Consider the following 17,294-nt stretch of genomic DNA (forward strand, 5'->3'; position numbering starts at 1 on the left):
TGCAGTATATATGCAGCATTTGTAAGATGCATAGCCTGCAGGAGGTTCATCTTTTTCGATAATAAATCTTATTCTACTTACATATTATAGTACTGTGGTGTAAGATGGGATATCGTTAACACCAAAAATATTTCCGAATCGTGTTTGAAACAATTAATAACACTTCCTATTGTCGTTGGCTACAAATGTCCTATGCTACCCCACTGTACTATACATTATGTTGTTTGCAGTTTATTAAGACTAACTTGAACAACGAAAAGTGAATTACCATGGCGAAAGAGCCAACCCAGAAGCCAGGTTACGAATTGAACGACGAATGCAACGCACAAGCCGAGAAGATGCCGCTGGCCGTGGAAGAGATACAAAATGGGGAAAAGAAAACTAAACGGTGAGGGACTTTTGATTTTTTTTAATGTACTATTTGGTCGTCGCATTTGGTATTAAAAAATACTTACATAATTATATAACCGCATCCTCACGACTTAAAAAAGCATCGTTAATTGTTAATTGTTGTTGTGACATTTTAGGTGCTAACGTTATCGATTGCTACCCTAAAGTATTCAAATACTGTTAGTTTTAACAGCGTACACAAACAAACGATCTTGTTTCATTGCAGTGAGACATGGAGTAGCACGACAGAGTCTTTCTTATCGCATCTAGGAGCAGTGATTGGACTCGGGAACATTTGGAGATTCCCTTACATTACTTACACCTATGGTGGCGGTAAGAAAATGTGACGCACTTTCTTTCTGTTTTCTTGTTTCATTTAGTAGTAAAAAAATAATACTAATAAAATATAAAACCGTATCCCTGCGATAGACTGTTGTTAATTGTTTAAAGCATGCTCAGGATATTTAGATATCATGTGGTAAAGGTGTCCCGTCTTACCCCACAGTACTTTATTAACAGGGGCGTTTCTCATACCGTACATTATGTTCGCTGTGCTGTGCGGGTTTCCGATGCTTTTTCTTGAAGTGGCTTTGGGTCAATACACCCGAGAGGGAGCAGTTAATGCTTGGAACCTATCACCGTTAATGAAGGTGAGGAAATGAAACACCGTTGGTGTAACGAACTCGCAAAATATAGTTCAACAACCGATTTATGTTTAACTTGATATTGTTTTTTTGCTTGTAAAGCGGTTCAATCAAACAGTTATGATAAAAGTAAGACCACACACCGGTATTGATTGCGTTGGTCGCTCTTTTTGGCCTTAAACGGTAAAGGATTGACCAAACTTTGTCCCCTTGCTATCTCTTAGTCGACAAAAACGCGTAATAAGATACAGGCAGTACGCAACGAAGCATCCCAAAGGTGCAAAGGTGCGGCTTGTAAATCCTTTTTCCAAGAAATTAATCAACCGGAAGACTTTTAAAATAAAAGTTAAAATCAACAACACCTACACGTACAATCCGTAGTAACCGGTATTGTACTAATGTTATGGTAATTATCGCAAAGGTGCATGATCTTGTAAATCCCCTTTCCAAGAAATTAGTCAACCGAAGGATTTTTAAAATAAAAACTAAATCTAACAACACCTACACGTAATCAAGAGTAATCAGTATTGTAGTAATATTATGGTGATTGAAATTTCTCGTTACGCAAGGATAATTAAATGGCATTAAAATGCCATATACCAACGAAAAATCAAATTTGTTTATAGATTGAAATGCTAAAATGTTATCTAAAAGTAACACACACAAAACAACCTATCAGTTTAAATAATCGCGAGAAATTGAACCGTTTGAAGTAAAAAGTATTGGCCGTGCGACAATGTACGAATTTCTACAAGTTAAAATGTCTCTCAATTCGACCGTTCCTAATTTATGGTTTGCCATTATAATTAATATTTTTTCTTATCTGTTTCTAGGGAATCGGTTTCGGCTGTGCAGCTATATGTCTCTACTCGTGTACCTACTACATTACAGTCATGGCTTGGGGAATCTTCTATTTGGTACATACTTTCACCACTCGCCCTCTACCTTGGATGCATTGCGGTAAGTCTAAAAGCGCGGCGTAACTGACTACTGTGTTGTTGTGTGCAGCAAAAGTTCGGCGAAGATCGCATCTCATCAGCCAATCAATCGCATGTACAGTAATTCAACCATATGGGTAACATTATGCTTAATTTATTCTATTTATACGACTGGACCTCAACGTTGAACGGTGCGAAAGGTACATAAGGATAAATAACTAACTGTTGCATATATTGTTGTCAATAGGTTTATGTTTATAAGTGTGAAAGAGATTTTCTGACGTTTATTTTGTGACCTTTTTGTATTTCAAGATCACAAAACATTCGCCAGAAATTATTTTTCCCATTTAAAAAGCAAAAAATATATGTAAAAAATAACATTGAGAAAAAAGAAAACAAATTTTAGACTGATATATATTCGACTATATGCATAAAAGCAAAGACTTGTAATGTTTTACTCAAAAAGAGATACAAAAATGTACAATTCTAATCGTTAAATTTTCCCTAAACTACATTGAAACTCATATTGAAGCACGAAATCAAAATAAAAATTTCGTTCGTAACAATTCTTTATATAATTTTACACACTATATATTATGTAGTAGGGCTCAATATATTTTCTCCAATATGATATCGAAATTGACAAATTATATCCAATATCGATTTTCTATAACTCATGAATAAAATTCACAATACTTCAATCCAAAAATGGAGCAGAATTATATTAAAAAACAAGTTTTATTATTACGAACATACTATGCAGACAATTGGTGGAACACGAACTCGTGTATAACTTACGACACTCTTCTAAACGGTACAATGTCGGCGAACATAAGTTTACATAAAGAACTGCCTATCATTGAGTTTTGGGAGTAAGAATATTAATCATATTTGTATGTTGTTTTACGTTATCGTTATAGGCCAGATTTTTAAGAATTTTTTCAACTGAAGCTGATAAAACAAATAACAATGTTCTGATAACAAAGCAAAACAAGTTGAGTGCGAACTGAGTTAAAACTTCCCACAGCTTCTGGCCAAATTAAATATAGTAGGGTCGGGAAAGATGGGACGCCGTTTTATTCTATTTTCTCGTCGCGTTTGGTAGTAAACAAAAAGTACTTAAAGAACTTTAAAACCGTATCCTCCCGAGACCGTTGTTAATCAGTTAAAACACGATCAGGGTATTTGAATATTATGTGCTACAGATGTCCCGTCTTGCCCCACCGTACTATATAGATCAAACGAAACGGTGTCCTGATGAAATCCAGCCAAAACCAAAGTCTGAGGTAATGCTTTATATTAATTGCAGTCGTTACGTCTTACGAAAGTCAGTTGGCTTGGAAACCATGGGCTCTATTGACAATTGGCAAATGGTGCTATCTTTAATTGCGGCATGGGTGCTCATCTATTTCTGCATCTTTAAAGGAGTAAAGTCGACTGGCAAGGTAAGACGAGTTATCGGCCACAGTGGGGCAGGTAAATACTAACTTGTATAAGCGTGCGCGCTTGAGTAAAATACAGCACGCAAACCACAATACTGAATTCTCCCACTCAGTGACCAATATGTATTAGGTCGTATAGTGTGGTGATCACACAGAAAAAGCAACGACCTAAAACGTTTCAAAAGTAACTTGTATTGGCTCGTATATATGGTTATGCAAACTACGATAAAAGTTGCCACATGTTTGCCGCGACATTTAAACCCTGTTATAACTCCATGTGTGTATGAATAAGCGTCGTTATCAACTTACAAATAAATATCAACTAAGGTGGTCTACTTTTCTGCAACTTTTCCCTATGTTGTCCTGGCCATATTGTTAGTTCGTGGATGTACACTACCGGGCGCAGCAGAAGGTATTCGTTACTACCTCCAACCGAATCTAACCAAGCTTCAAGACCCAAACGTAAGAAAGACAAATCCCGTTTGTAATATATATAGCACTTTGGGGAAAATGAGACACTTTTATATGACATAATGTTCAAATAGAATATCCTGATCGTGTTTTAAACAATAATATTCTTTGTTTACTAGTAAATGGTATGAGAAAACAGAATGAAAATGTGTCCCATGTTTCCCCATCCTAAAATACGTTACAGTAAGAACTGCATTTAATGACAACCAGCTTACCACCGCGATGGAATCACTACATGGTTATCGTGTTCCCTATAAACATCGCAATCATTTTACGCATATATGTTACGTTACATTGGTCCGTTACAGTGCTTGCGGTAATCTTAGCGGTTTCTAACTGAAAGGGTAACTAAAACGCACGCATGTATAGTTTAATTAAATTGTTGCAAAACGACACACATATTTAAATAATAATAAAGATAAATCTAAACGTATGTACTCACGTGTTAGAACTTGACAAGGACTGTCCATAATCCCAATCTATACACCTCAGAATTAAAAAAAATAACCAGTCAGCTGAAACAGGTACAGTATTGCACTGAACTGTAAGTGCTTACTTAGATTCAAAACGGCATCCAAATGGTAAAGTTAAACAGAAAGCGCCGACCCCTCGATTGGGCCTGCGGCTCATGTCTATCAACGCGATGGTGATTATTGGATGGCGGCGAAAATAGTTTGTGCAGTAATAGTATAGTAGGGTGGGAAAAGATGGGACACCTTTTCATTCTATTTTCTCGTCTTATTTGGAAGCAAAAAAAAGAACATTTAAAGAATATAAACCTTATCCCTGCGGCTCCAATAAACCGTTGTTTCAAAAACACAATCAGGACATTTATATATTACGTGATACAGTTGTCCCATCTTACCCCACAGTACTATATAGCTCAAAACAACCAATAAAAACCTGCTTAACACTAAATACCACTTTCTATATATTAGAAATAAAGATGTAGATTTAAAAAACACGTAGAGACATTTTTTGCTGTAACAATAAATGTTGTTTAGGTTTGGGTGCAAGCTGGGAGCCAGGTTTGTTACTCCTACGCTATTTGTTTTACCGTTCTTGTGGCGTTTGGAAGTTATAATGATTTTCACATCGACTGCTACAAGTAATTAACTGTATATAAATTTATAAACAAGTAGTCTTGGTATAACCATAGTATACTGCTTTACAGTAGGACATTTCTTCTATTTCTTCTAATTACGTCTTACCTTGGTTTAATTAAATACGACTCGCTATGAGTTAACTTACACTTTGATGCGGGTTTAATCAGCCACACTTTTATCTCATACTTTTATTTATGTAGTTTTTACCTGCGGCGTGTGTATAACGACTGTCGTTTTGCTGCTAATTCCATTCTCTTTGCTGTTTTAATTTATCTGATATACTGTATCCGAAGAGATAAGTAAAAACTACGCTATGTTATTAGAGAACATCATGTTTATTATAATCCCCACAAATCTCTATGCTCAACTTTTCTCTCGACCTCTATATACTTAACTTTTCCATCCAGGCACACCATCATACTGACAACGTCATGCTCAATGACGTCATTCGTAGCGGGATTCGCCATATTCAGCGTCTTAGGCAATTTAGCAGAGGTGACACACAAAAACGTATCGGACGTTGTTGCCTCAGGTATTTAACACAATTCGTATATTTACTGTTACTTCTGCTACCAGGCATAATGTGAAAAAAATTTTTCAACGGCTCATCTGGTATGAAAAAACGTAGTGTATATTTCCGACAGTTCGATTGCCATCTATAGCAAGACCTATTATTTCTTGGTTATATTAACTACATACTCCTAAACATTTGTCTACATACTAATATTAGTAGCCTAGTTCTTGTTAATATTTTATACCTACAGGTCCCGGTTTGGCATTTCAAATTTATCCTTCTGGTTTATCATTGCTACCCCTACCTCACCTCTGGAATGCTTTGTTCTTCCTTATGATTATAACAGTAGCGATTGACAGTCAGGTAAGTTCAACTGCATACATGGGCTCGGAATCATTACCTTTTTATAAAACCCAAAGCCTATTTTCAATTTGTGGTTGGTATATATACCCAAAGTGGTGGTCCCAGTATTTTATAAAAGAGAATAAATAATACTTTAACGGCTTCTTGTTTTGTCGGAAGCCAGAAAATATATCCCATCTTACCCCACCCTACTACTCTATATTTCTTTAGTTCTGCTGCCTGGAAGGATTTGTTACCATAATATGCGGGTCGTGGAAGTGGGCAAACCGAAACAAAGAATTATTCAATGCTTGCCTTTGCTCTGTTCTCTTGGTATTTGGCTTGGTTTTCATGACAGAGGTAAAGTTGTATACTAAACTTGTAAATAATCTTTCAACGGCTCATCTGGTGTTAAAATATGTTGTGTATTTCCGACGTTTTGTCTTTTTTTGTCAGCTTGCAGGATTGTATGGTAGACGCAACTATATGGAAATACACTACTTTTTTTCATGGCGAACTAAAGATATCTAGGCCGTGTTTTTTTATACTATAGTTAAGCCGTTGAAGGATTATTTTCATTATGCCTGGTAGGAGAAATAACAGTACATTTGTACATGTCAATTCTGTACTGTATAAAACTAAAGCTAGGTAGAATATTTACTCTCGTTCTTTTGCAGGGCGGAATTTACGTTTTCGAGATATTTAACAACTACGCAGTCAGTGGCATTGCATTGTTGTTTCTAGCGACCATGCAATCCATCGCTATAGGTTGGATTTACGGAGCCGATAAGTTTTACGAGCACATAAAAGAAATGATCGGATATTATCCATCTGCGTTCTTAAAGTTTTGTTGGGTCATTGCCACTCCTACTTTAACAACGGTACAGTATATACAATGTAACTATTTAAACGTTTTTTTTAGCAACAACGCCTTTTGTTTTTAACGTCTGTCGTTTTGCTGCTAATTCCTTTCTCTTCGTTGTTTCAATTAATTTGATCTCCACTATCTTATTCGAGGAGATAAATAAAAATTTCTGTCGTGTTTTCAATAGAAGTAGTTTTGTGACTTAATTTTCTATTTTCATTTTTAGGGAGTTTTTCTGTTCTTCCTCATAAAGTACAAACCGTTAAAAATTGGAGAATACGAGTACCCAGGCTGGGCGAATGCGATTGGTTGGTGCATGTGTTTATCCTCGTGTATCTGTGTGCCGGCATACGCGGTTTACCAGCTGTTACTTTACCCGGGCTCTTTGAGAGAGGTAAGCGCCATTGGGACTTTAACTTGGAACGAGTTCTTAACTTTTATCATATATTTCATCGCCTAGCTTGGTATGTTACAGCACGAGCGCCATATATTGCGCAATATACGATGTAATACGTACATCAGAAAACTTGTTTACGAGTCAACAAGTATGCAACTTGTTTGTTAACAATATACCTCCAGTGGTATAAGCATAAACAATAGTATACTGAAGAGATACTATGTCTAAACCATATAAAGTTTAAATACTAATCGTGACACTGGGCTGTAAAAAAGCGTAGACCAAAGTAACAGCTCAGTTTAAGCCGGTTAAAGTAGCTATATTATTAAGTTGAACAGTAAGTATACTGTTTTATCTAAATATTGTTACATAAACTTTATCGACAGAGATACAGAAAAGCTACGGCTTCGATTGGAAAATTTGAAAAACGTAACAGCATCCAGAAAGACACTCCTTCACTCATGGAAGAAGAGTATATTGTACAAAGTATTTAAAACAATGGGCGCTGCTGTTTTTTGTGAAATGTATTATTCTAATAGTAAGCTTTGCTATAGGCACGATGCTGTTGTAAATATAAAAATCTAAAACACGAAGTTTGCGTAAAACAAATTTAACCAATAAAGTTCTGTCAGCTCCTTGATACTTAAGTGCACATTTTTTCAAGCTGTTGCATATGAAATAATAATCGCGGAGAACGCGCAAAACTCTAGATATAGTAGGTTTGGGGAAGATGGGACACCTTAAGCACATAATATCCCAATATCCTGATCGTGTTTTAAACACTTAACAACGGTCCATGGGAGTCGTGAGGATATGGTTTAATAATTCTTTGAATGATCTTTGTTTACTACCAAATGGGACGAGAAAATAGAATGTAAAGATGTCCCATCTTCTCCCACCCTACTATAGTACTGGGGGTAAGATGGGATACCGTTATCGCCTATATATCCCATATTTATGGACTGTATTAACAACGGTATTTCTGAGTCGTAAGGATGCGAGTGTATTTTTCAGTAAAAATTCTTTATTTACTACCGAATAGAAAGAAAAAAGTTGAATGAAAAGGTGTCCCATCTTTACCCACCCTATTATAGTAACTGCAGAAAACGCTATATAAAAAAGTGGACCTCTATCGCACCAAGTGGTGTGGCAACGTGAGAGTGCAGAGTCGAAGCCCAGCCAAGCCACGAGGAAGGTTACCGACCCTTTCCCATTCATCCTTTTCAGGGTCGTAGGTCTGAATCACCTTTATGCATCGACGAGCTGACCAGCAGTATCCACCAACCACAAAGATTTTGTTGTCAAGCTGTTACAATGAATTAACCAATGGTTAATAATGGGTTGTCTATAGAATGGCATGCTAAAGGTCCTGGGATTCGGGCCACGATTGACCCATTACCTTAGGTTTAAAAGGCATAAAAACGCATAAGGTGTTCTAGCGGCTGTCCATTTCTGGCCATGTAAGGCCAATGACAAAGGAAGTTACACGTTACATTTAAGGGCCTCTTACTCACCAGGCATGCCCCTGCTTCACTTTGTCCCATAGAAATCGGTGTCACAGTTGTCCACTGGTCGAAATCTGGGCTGTAAACCTCAGTGTCAAGCACGTCAACTCGTTTGTTGATGCCTGTGTTTCCACCAATGATGTAAATCCTGAAGTATTGGTAAAATCTTATTAGTAAAACAAAACAGTAGCGATGAGTTTACACTTCACGTTGATCGGTTAAAAAAAAGTTCTTGAATGATGTTAAAATATACTAAGAGTGCATTAAGTCAGTATACAGAAAATTTTAGACTTACTTATCTTTCCCTGTTGCTCGACATTCTTTATTAAATAAATTTCTTAACAATTTCAAACTTTTATAAAAAATATAATTGCCCAGAAATATTTCAACTTTATTTCCTATTCTATATGGGTGAGGTTCTTGTCAGTTTGGGAAACATAAAAAATCATTTTATTTTGTTATACATAGGTGTCTTATGACACGACACACTAAGGTACATACAATATATCACATATATTCATTACTTACTTATCTTTTACTGTTATTTGACTGTGCCAGCCACGTGGAAACTGCAGAGGTGATCTACGCTCCCATATGTCATGTTTGGGGTTGTAACATAACATGGCATCGCTGAAGTGACCGTCACTGAAACCGCCACTTACATACAACTTGTCCCGATGTACCGAGCCATTGTGATCACACAAAGCATTCTGTGAAAGTTGGATAATAATTGTGATCTTTAAATAAAAAATGGATCCATAACTATGTAATTGATATAGATATAACTGCTTTATCCTTGTAGGACCAAAAAACAACAAACGTTACAACACGGGTGTTTTTTATACACCTCGTGTGGGTACCAGCTTACGAGTTACCACGTATGTAACTTTGTAATTATGTTCTTCCTGTATGGTCCTTTTATACAAACCTATTAGTGACCACTTCTTACCTGTGTTGATGCCACGTACTTCCATCTATCTTCTTCCACACAGTAACATTCCACTGAAGATAATCGACCAACTGAGTTAACACCTCCCACAGCATACAGTCTGTTATAAGCAGGTATGGCACTCACATGGAATCCTGCTCTCTGCTCGTTCATGTTCGCTATTTTCATCCAGGTGTTAAACCGAGGGTCATACCTGCGATAAGGATGGTTGATTATAATAATATTAACTTTAATTGTCTCTACGATTACGGGAGCCAAAATTAAAACATATATAGATCGAAAAGACAGAATATAGCAACTAAACAACAGTCATTAAATCATTGCTTATGGTTAAAATATATTTACAAATAATTGGAAAATAAGCCTGCTCAGTACACCTAGCAGAAAAACAATCTGTGTGGGCCCACAACCCACAAAAAACCACTGGGATGGAACAACAGCCATAAACACATGAGTGTCTTGCCCAATTGGTAGCAGCATTGAGTATTAACCGGAGTGCCTCTGTGCCACTGGCTACCATCCACACGTTACCAAACTTACAATTTTGTTGATGTGTTTAAACTGCTTTTTAAAACAGTCGGCACAGTGGAAAATTGGTTAAGGCGGCAGACTTTAACCCAGAAGTAATGGGTTCTGGGGTTTGCTTGGTAATGAGGTTGCTGGCACCACGTGTATGAGCACGAGGTGTATGAGCACCAGTGTTATGACGACTGTTGTTTTCCGGCCACATGAGGATAGAGCAAGCTACATTCATTCATTTAAATAAACCAGATAAAAAGCAACCTTGTAACAGTAGGCACTGATGTTTTTCCTCTTTCTTCAAAATGATTCTGACCACCAAGAATGTAAAGAAAGTTGTTGAGAACAGCAACAGAATGAGAATGCACCCCAGTGTCCATGCTTGGTAGAAGCGTATACGCCGTCAACTCACGATTGAATACTGAAACATATTTAAGTTATTTTTATACTTTTGATTGATAAATTAAAAAATTATTAGTGCCATAGTTAGTTAAGACAATATGGATTCCATGCTGCTACTATTGTGGGTATATATATGTGTTCTTGTGCGTCTCTTAACAACTTTTGTTTTATCGTTATCATGATCAAAGAGAATAAAATAAATTTCTTAATTTATTCAAAATGCCCTAACAATAAACTTAGTACCCATTACAGTATTACAACCAATGTGAATAAATGATTCAAATCTATTTTTTCTCTTTGGTCACAATAACGAAGAACAGGAAAGCGACATAAGCTAAAAGACGCTTTGTAACGGTAAAACAACAGTTGGTTGGTAAAACATGCTTATTGATAATAAAGGAAAACAATAACATTTTGGGTAAAAGACATGACTGTTATGCCCAATATGTTGACCATTTTACCTTTCAGTTGGTTTGAGACTTCATCTGTATTGTCAGCTCCACCCAGAACAACAAGTCTCGTATCACTTGATCTTATCTTTGTTCGTGATGACGGAACAATAGGTTGGGAATGAGGGAGCATGTGGTAACTGCTTGCCTGAACATGAAAAGGGTATTTGACTACATGATGCGGAAGAATGTAAATTCAGGTGGATTCTATTTAAATAACAGACTAAGTCACTAAGTGATCATATCTCAACTGGTGTTTAAAAAAACTTGTACTAAATGTTACAACAGAATAAATATGATCGTGATAACTATTACATGATTATTTAACTAAAAATTTTAATAATGCAATAATGAATATTCCCTGTTTAATCGGCATGTTTAATCTGTCCACCCATTTAATCGGACCAGTTTAGCTTGGTTGTGATGTGGTACAATTGACCTAGGTTGACTGTATTATTAAAACATTTTGAAGTATTTTCAACTTCAAATTCTTCAGCATAGTAACATAGATAAGCTTGAAGTAGGAGATCCAGTTTAAACTAATGAAGATTTATATTAATAAAATTTACCTCAAGTAGAAGGTCATTGCATTTAGTTCTCATGAAGTCAACCACGTTAACATGAACCATTAAGTCACGCGGGGGCATCAAAGGAAAGCGAATTTTCTCCATCAGTTTGCGAATAAATGCTTGTCTAAAACATAGGACTGCTACTAAAATATATCTTCACCGTCATATGTGTGCTGTTGGGCAACTGGGAGTTGTATAGTTAATCCGTGATATATCATATTATACACATTATGTCATTTTATAATGTCTTTTTCTACCTGTCTAACAGTTTTTACAAGTCAAGTGCCTACAAGATTAGACCAATTTCCATTTTCTGCTTTGCGTAATGGTAGCAGCATTGAGTTGGTATTCTACAGTTACAAGGGAGGTCTCCAATCAGGGGCACAGCCAAAAAAATTAAAAAAGATTTATTTTCTTTTTAATCTTGTTTTGGGAGTAGGGGTTACAGCCTTCAAACCCCTTGGCAGAACCACTGGCTTCTATAATAATCTGCGTCTCTTGAACATTAGACAACATACCTTGAATGGTCGTACATAATCCACTTCAGTGTTGCAGCAAACACATCAAGTTCCGACATAACTTTCAAGTCATTGCTGTCAAGAAGATAACTCATGTTCTCAAAGGTGAGTTTTTGCAGTTGATTTGATTTTATGAAATCAGGAAACCTGCAAAGGAACAGAATGAATGAATGTAACTTGTTTTACCTAGGCATGGCCAGGAAATAACAATTATTATAGCACGGATGTTCTGTTTCATACACCTTGAGCCAGCTTATGAGTTACCATAAATGTAACTTTGACTTTTTTCCGTATAGCTAACAGTTTGAATAACACAGTAGTGGCCACTGAGTTTGAGCAATTTTCGCTAAGTGTCTTGTCTAAAGACACATACGCCCACAATAGTACCGGCAACAATCCTTGAATCCACTACCTCTGGAGTAGAGGTAGGAACGCTATTCACTATGTTCTGGCCCCGGTGTATGAGAGCAATCACAGTAGCACAACAAGACCTACCTTTCCAGCATATATTTATAGGCATTTTCCTCCAATTGAGCCATACTAAACACCTCAGCAATATGAATAATGTCCACACATGTGTTAACATCGATTGCAGAAATCAGAAACTCCATGCAGAAGTCTAGCACAGGTTGAATCTGAAATTAAAAATGACACATATTATGCTTGGGGGTAAATCATGTCATTTATAACTTATTTCTAAAGTTTAAAACACTCAATTTATATTTATCTTTTGCAAAACAATAGCGAAGGTTATGTTATTTAAAGAACGATAAAAAGGAAATTAACAGCAAAATAACAGTCGTTAAAACACGCTACAGATAAAAAGTGTTGAAAAATGTCAATTAAAAAGTGTGGATATTGTACTAAAAGTAAACAATGTTCCATAGTCTCTGTACATGTTAATCGTACCTGCATATGTCGTCCTACTGCAAGAATATTCTGCACGGATTTCATACTGATGGGCAGTTTACCAGTGTACATGAATTCCACAATATGTTTAAGGCCATCGCTGCTAATTCCGCGTAGTTCAATTGATTCTGAGAACCAGGTGTACTTTGTTCCTTCATTTCTACCGATCTGGGCTGTACATTTTGAACGATTTACAACATACCATAATCGGCGATATTGCTTTTAAGAGTAACATACCATTTTGGCTGTCTTTTGTAAACATGCTTTTGAAATACGGACTGCATGCTGCCAGCAAAGCACGGTGTACCGGGAAACGGGTATTCCCCGCGATCAGCGTGACGTCACACAGCAGGTTGTCAAACCTTAGGGCGTTGAAACCGCTCAAGAGAATGTTGTTATACGAGTTTGAGGTGTATACCGTCTCGGGGTATTCTCCTTTACGAACCGCCGGTTGAAGAAAGCTAGCCGTAAAATGTTGAGGTAGTTATACAAAGTTCACAAATATCGGATCGAATAAAAAAAATGTAACCTGTTTATATATTCGCGTGTTGGGGCAACGGTAGTCGTTACAACACGGGTGTTCTTTTTTATACACCTTGTTTCCGCTTAGGTGTTAACCCACATACTTAACGTGTAGGTTATATTTTCTTCTTTTTTTGTAATGTATGTATGATACTTAAGACAACCCATAAGGAACAATAGAACTTGAGCAATCGCCAATAAAGTGTCTTGCCCAGAGCCACATACGCTTACAGTGCATCAATTCTTGCACCAGTAACATTTGACTTTATATTTACCTGTCAGACGTTTGAAAGCTTGAGACGGACAACGAGTCGACAGACGTCAGTTTGGCAGACATATTAAAATCCAAAATTAAAACACAATTTGATCCTTAAAAATTATAATCTCATTATTACGAAAAAAAAGGAACACAAAATAAAACACTGTACAAAACTTACCGTAACTTAAAATACGCTATAGCGTCCACCTACACCTGTACGTAATGTGCTCGTCTAGATGGAAGAGCGGAGACGAACCACGTACTCCATATTCTGCCCGAGGCGTACGACACAGACCAGATGACGTGTGATGTGCGTTGTACGAATGACAACATTTTCCCAACTTCAGTGCCAGTTTCTTAAAACCACGAGTTCAATGACGTAATGGATCAGCGTACCCTGCCCCGCAAGGTTGTGCAGTTCCGTGCAAACAGCTCCAACATGTTAACACAAATTCTCTCAGCACCGCCATAAACAATTTTATGCAGTAATCAGTTTGTCACCTCGTACCGGGACCATCATGCCGGACCTGTCGGGTACAGAATGTAAAACTGGTTCGAGTTCCGGTACAGGAGCGAACGACATTAAACGCCAATAAATTCTTGCCTCCTGCAAAGTCGTGCTGTTACGTGCCGAGTAATCTTATTTTAGATACGAGTACGTTTCACCGCATCTCACTAAACGGGTTCGCAGCTTTCAGACTGTTTTCTCTTTCACAAAGGTGGTCATTACGTTTTATGTTAAACACTTATCGTTTCTGGTTTGTAGTAATTTATTATATTTTCCGCTGAAAGTTACAAAATTGCGTCAACAAATACGTCATCATATGACGCAATATATCGGAATAATCGAATGGCAACAGTTACGTAAGTACAGTGTAGGCGTAAACGGATGTGTATATACATGATTGAAAGTTATGTACAAAAAAAATAACAACAAACATTGTGTAAACAATACATGTGGGCAAAGTTACAGCGATGTCGATGACATTACCTTTAATGGAAACAAAAGTAAACCAAATGTTTGTGGCTATCGAAAATGCAGTTAAGCAAAATATATAAAGGAACCAGCGTGACTATAATACCGTGTTATTACATAGGCGCGTGGGGATTATTGAAAACAGTGGATTATGTGAAACTTTACGTCAGAAGCTGAAATGACAAAAGCCGGCGATATGGAAGACAAACAATAGACGGAAGTGGGAAACTGACGTCATTAGAATATGCAATGCACGCATCGCGATATAGAGCAATTAGAATGTTTCCTAACTTGGGTGAAATTTATATGGAAAAAAATAGAGTAGGGTGGGGAAGACGGTACGTCTTTAGCTCAAATTATCCTGATTGTGTTTTACACAATTACCAAAGGTCTATAGGAGTCGTGAAGATACGGTTTTATAATTCCTGGAGTGTTCTTTTTACTACCAAATGAGACGAAAAAATAGACTAAAAAGTTGTCCCATCTTCCTCAACCCTGCTTTACAACACACTGTCTCTTGCTGAAGCCAATACTGGTACATGAAGACGACTGGAGGAAGCAAGAAGACTTCAATAATAAATTCGCAAAGTCGTATTGAGTTCCTTGATTAAGCGGTGGTGTTGGTGTTGGCAACTGTGGTTTGGTTGCTTGCCATTGGGAGAGTAGTGGGTCTTGTTGTTGATTGTGTAGCAGAAGGGAATGTTGTAAATGATGTGGCTCCGTTGGTAACACTGGCAGTGATATTTGGCATTGAAACAGTGCCATTTGGCTGCCGTGTTGGGATTACATTGCTGGTTGTTGTTGTCACAACACTGGCGTTCGTAGTTGCCGATGGCTGTGTTACTTGTACTGTAGTTGCTTGCTGGGTGGTCATAGATGGTGTGGTTGGTGTGGCTGCTATAGGAGTGGTGGCTGATACAACTGGTGCTGGTGTTGTTGTTGGTACAACTGCTGTTGTTGCTGGAGACTGTGTCGGTATCATTGGAACTTGAGTAGTAACCGAACCTGTGTTACCAGCGCTATTAGAGTTTCCTGCAGGCGTGGCTGAAATTGAGGGAAAACAGGAATGTTTAAAGTCACATTTTACCCACACACATACCTGCCTCATTATAAAGCAATGATAAACAATTTTAATGACTTCCAAGGTAAAATACATCAATTTTTACATTAAGAAAATGAATGAAACTTTCTTTATCTTTTCGTGACCGAATAACGACAGTTGTCTTTACACTGGTGTTCTTTTATACAAAAAAATAATCCACACACCTGCCAAAGTGCCAATCAGCACAAAAACGACGATCAGTAAAATAATTATGACGGTTCCTATGATCATCTCCAATTTGTAGCGTCGCCAGAGGTGTAAGAACCTATCCCAGCACGACTCGTGTACTTCTGAATCACCTGGGTTTAAATAACATTTGTTTTTACTAACATCTTGTGAAACATTTTCGAAATAACTTACAATCGTCTCTTGGTTCGACCAATACCTCACAGCTTTGGGCGTTATTCATGTTCGAGGATTGCTCTGAAATAAATGAAACAGATTTTAGTCCCCACAACACAGTAATATTAATTTTAAGTTTAACTTTTGCTCCCCACCTTTTTGATTGCTTTCTTCGTCATCTTTTTCTTCTTCGTCTTCCTCTTGTTCCTCATCATCGTCATCTTTTCCCTCCTCGTCTTCTTCCTCTTTGTCCTCTTCCTCTTCGTCGCTTTCTTCTTCTTCGTCTTTCTCTTCTTTCTTATCCCCTTCTCCCTTTTTCTCTTCTCCATCCCTACCATCATCTTTATCATCTCCCGCATCCGAATCTTCTCCCTTCTTATCTTCAACGTCATCTTTTGCACCGCCTTCATCACTTTTCTGATTCATTTCTTCCTCCTTGCTCTCCTCTTTATTCTCGCCCCCACCATCCGCATTCATGTCAATCATCTCAATCTGGGTAACTTTCTGTTCGTTACTGTCGTCTCCTTTTTGTTCCGACATTTTAACTGAAGGTATTCAAACAACAAAACACTTAATTTAGCTCAATGAATATTAAAAGCGTCGCTACTTTTGCTGTGTCTAACGACGGCACCAAATAGCAAACAAAACAACGGCTTTAAAACGTTTAAGCTGTACCTATAGCCGAAAAAAATACATTTCCGATAAACAGACTCCCTAATTATGTTCAATCCCGAACTAAATCCTAACGGTTGCAAGTGATAGGGAGTAGTGACTAGCGCGACTAGAACAATAGACATGCCATCGCGGAAGTTACGTGCCTACGCTTTTTACAAGGAAGCATAGCCTAACAATGCTGCTCGATCCAACGAGTTAAAAGAATATCACAACTATATGTACTGCTTTCCGCCGTTATAGCTATGAACGCTATTGTCGTCTGGTGTGCAGATCAATTCAAATATAATTAGTCACATCTGTATTACTATTGTTTTGCAAGATACAAGTTTGTTTTAAAACAGCAAAGGCGTTTTAAAGAATATTTAATGAAATCTAGTTTCATTTTTATAATTTCTAAAAAACAGTATTAAATTAAAGGATTCTAAAAAAAGTACCTTAAAATGCACTACGTTGTTAAATTAAGTACGTGATAACCGTTGTCTGCATCAT

The 17,294-nt window shown here is 37.2% G+C and overlaps 3 protein-coding genes across 4 annotated transcripts; 1 reads left to right on the forward strand and 2 right to left on the reverse strand.

Annotated features, from left to right (window-relative positions):
• LOC100187294 (sodium- and chloride-dependent GABA transporter 2) lies at nt 1-7,749 on the forward strand. The gene is made up of 14 exons (XM_002126936.5): nt 1-388; nt 617-723; nt 910-1,040; nt 1,868-1,994; nt 2,736-2,844; nt 3,282-3,417; nt 3,742-3,876; nt 4,890-4,993; nt 5,399-5,523; nt 5,756-5,868; nt 6,079-6,207; nt 6,525-6,728; nt 6,939-7,106; nt 7,496-7,749. Exons 1-14 carry the CDS (start codon nt 270-272, stop codon nt 7,601-7,603), a joined length of 1,815 nt encoding a protein of 604 aa, XP_002126972.1. The 5' UTR covers nt 1-269; the 3' UTR covers nt 7,604-7,749.
• LOC100184907 (kelch-like protein 9) lies at nt 7,516-13,907 on the reverse strand. Its single transcript, XM_026840732.1, has 13 exons — nt 13,889-13,907; nt 13,727-13,820; nt 13,167-13,390; nt 12,930-13,102; nt 12,516-12,655; nt 12,021-12,167; nt 11,503-11,626; nt 10,946-11,081; nt 10,347-10,503; nt 9,564-9,756; nt 9,143-9,324; nt 8,624-8,762; nt 7,516-8,415 (listed from the first exon to the last, which is right to left on the reverse strand). The coding sequence occupies exons 2-13, from the start codon at nt 13,786-13,788 to the stop codon at nt 8,239-8,241; spliced, it is 1,854 nt and encodes a 617-aa protein (XP_026696533.1). The 5' UTR covers nt 13,789-13,820; nt 13,889-13,907; the 3' UTR covers nt 7,516-8,238.
• Nucleotides 13,908-14,462: 555 nt separating this feature from the next.
• On the reverse strand, nt 14,463-17,129 carry LOC100184151 (histone H3.v1). Of its 2 annotated transcripts, none has more exons than XM_018817788.1 (4): nt 16,286-17,129; nt 16,149-16,211; nt 15,953-16,087; nt 14,463-15,727 (listed from the first exon to the last, which is right to left on the reverse strand). In XM_018817788.1, exons 1-4 carry the CDS (start codon nt 16,668-16,670, stop codon nt 15,294-15,296), a joined length of 1,017 nt encoding a protein of 338 aa, XP_018673333.1. In that variant the 5' UTR covers nt 16,671-17,129; the 3' UTR covers nt 14,463-15,293. The 2 variants fall into 2 exon arrangements, with proteins under 2 accessions (XP_018673333.1, XP_002132008.1); XM_002131972.4 differs by having other exon boundaries at nt 14,463-15,730.
• Between the last annotated feature and the right edge of the window lie 165 nt (nt 17,130-17,294).

Source organism: Ciona intestinalis, chromosome 2, assembly GCF_000224145.3.
Source record: "Ciona intestinalis chromosome 2, KH, whole genome shotgun sequence".
In the NCBI taxonomy this organism is placed as follows: domain Eukaryota; kingdom Metazoa; phylum Chordata; class Ascidiacea; order Phlebobranchia; family Cionidae; genus Ciona; species Ciona intestinalis.

Coding starts and splice junctions, on each gene's coding strand:
- LOC100184151 (XM_002131972.4), bottom strand. CDS start 16,670: ATGTCGGAACAAAAAGGAGACGACAGTAACGAACAGAAAGTTACCCAG. Junction 16,212..16,285: donor CGAAGAAAGCAATCAAAAAG/GTGGGGAGCAAA, acceptor CATTTATTTCAG/AGCAATCCTCGAACATGAAT. Junction 16,088..16,148: donor GGTCGAACCAAGAGACGATT/GTAAGTTATTTC, acceptor ATTTAAACCCAG/GTGATTCAGAAGTACACGAG.
- LOC100184907 (XM_026840732.1), bottom strand. CDS start 13,788: ATGTCTGCCAAACTGACGTCTGTCGACTCGTTGTCCGTCTCAAGCTTT. Junction 9,325..9,563: donor AGTACGTGGCATCAACACAG/GTAAGAAGTGGT, acceptor CAACTTTCACAG/AATGCTTTGTGTGATCACAA. Junction 8,763..9,142: donor CAAATAACAGTAAAAGATAA/GTAAGTAATGAA, acceptor CCAATACTTCAG/GATTTACATCATTGGTGGAA.
- LOC100187294 (XM_002126936.5), top strand. CDS start 270: ATGGCGAAAGAGCCAACCCAGAAGCCAGGTTACGAATTGAACGACGAA. Junction 1,041..1,867: donor ACCTATCACCGTTAATGAAG/GTGAGGAAATGA, acceptor ATCTGTTTCTAG/GGAATCGGTTTCGGCTGTGC. Junction 3,877..4,889: donor CCAAGCTTCAAGACCCAAAC/GTAAGAAAGACA, acceptor AATGTTGTTTAG/GTTTGGGTGCAAGCTGGGAG.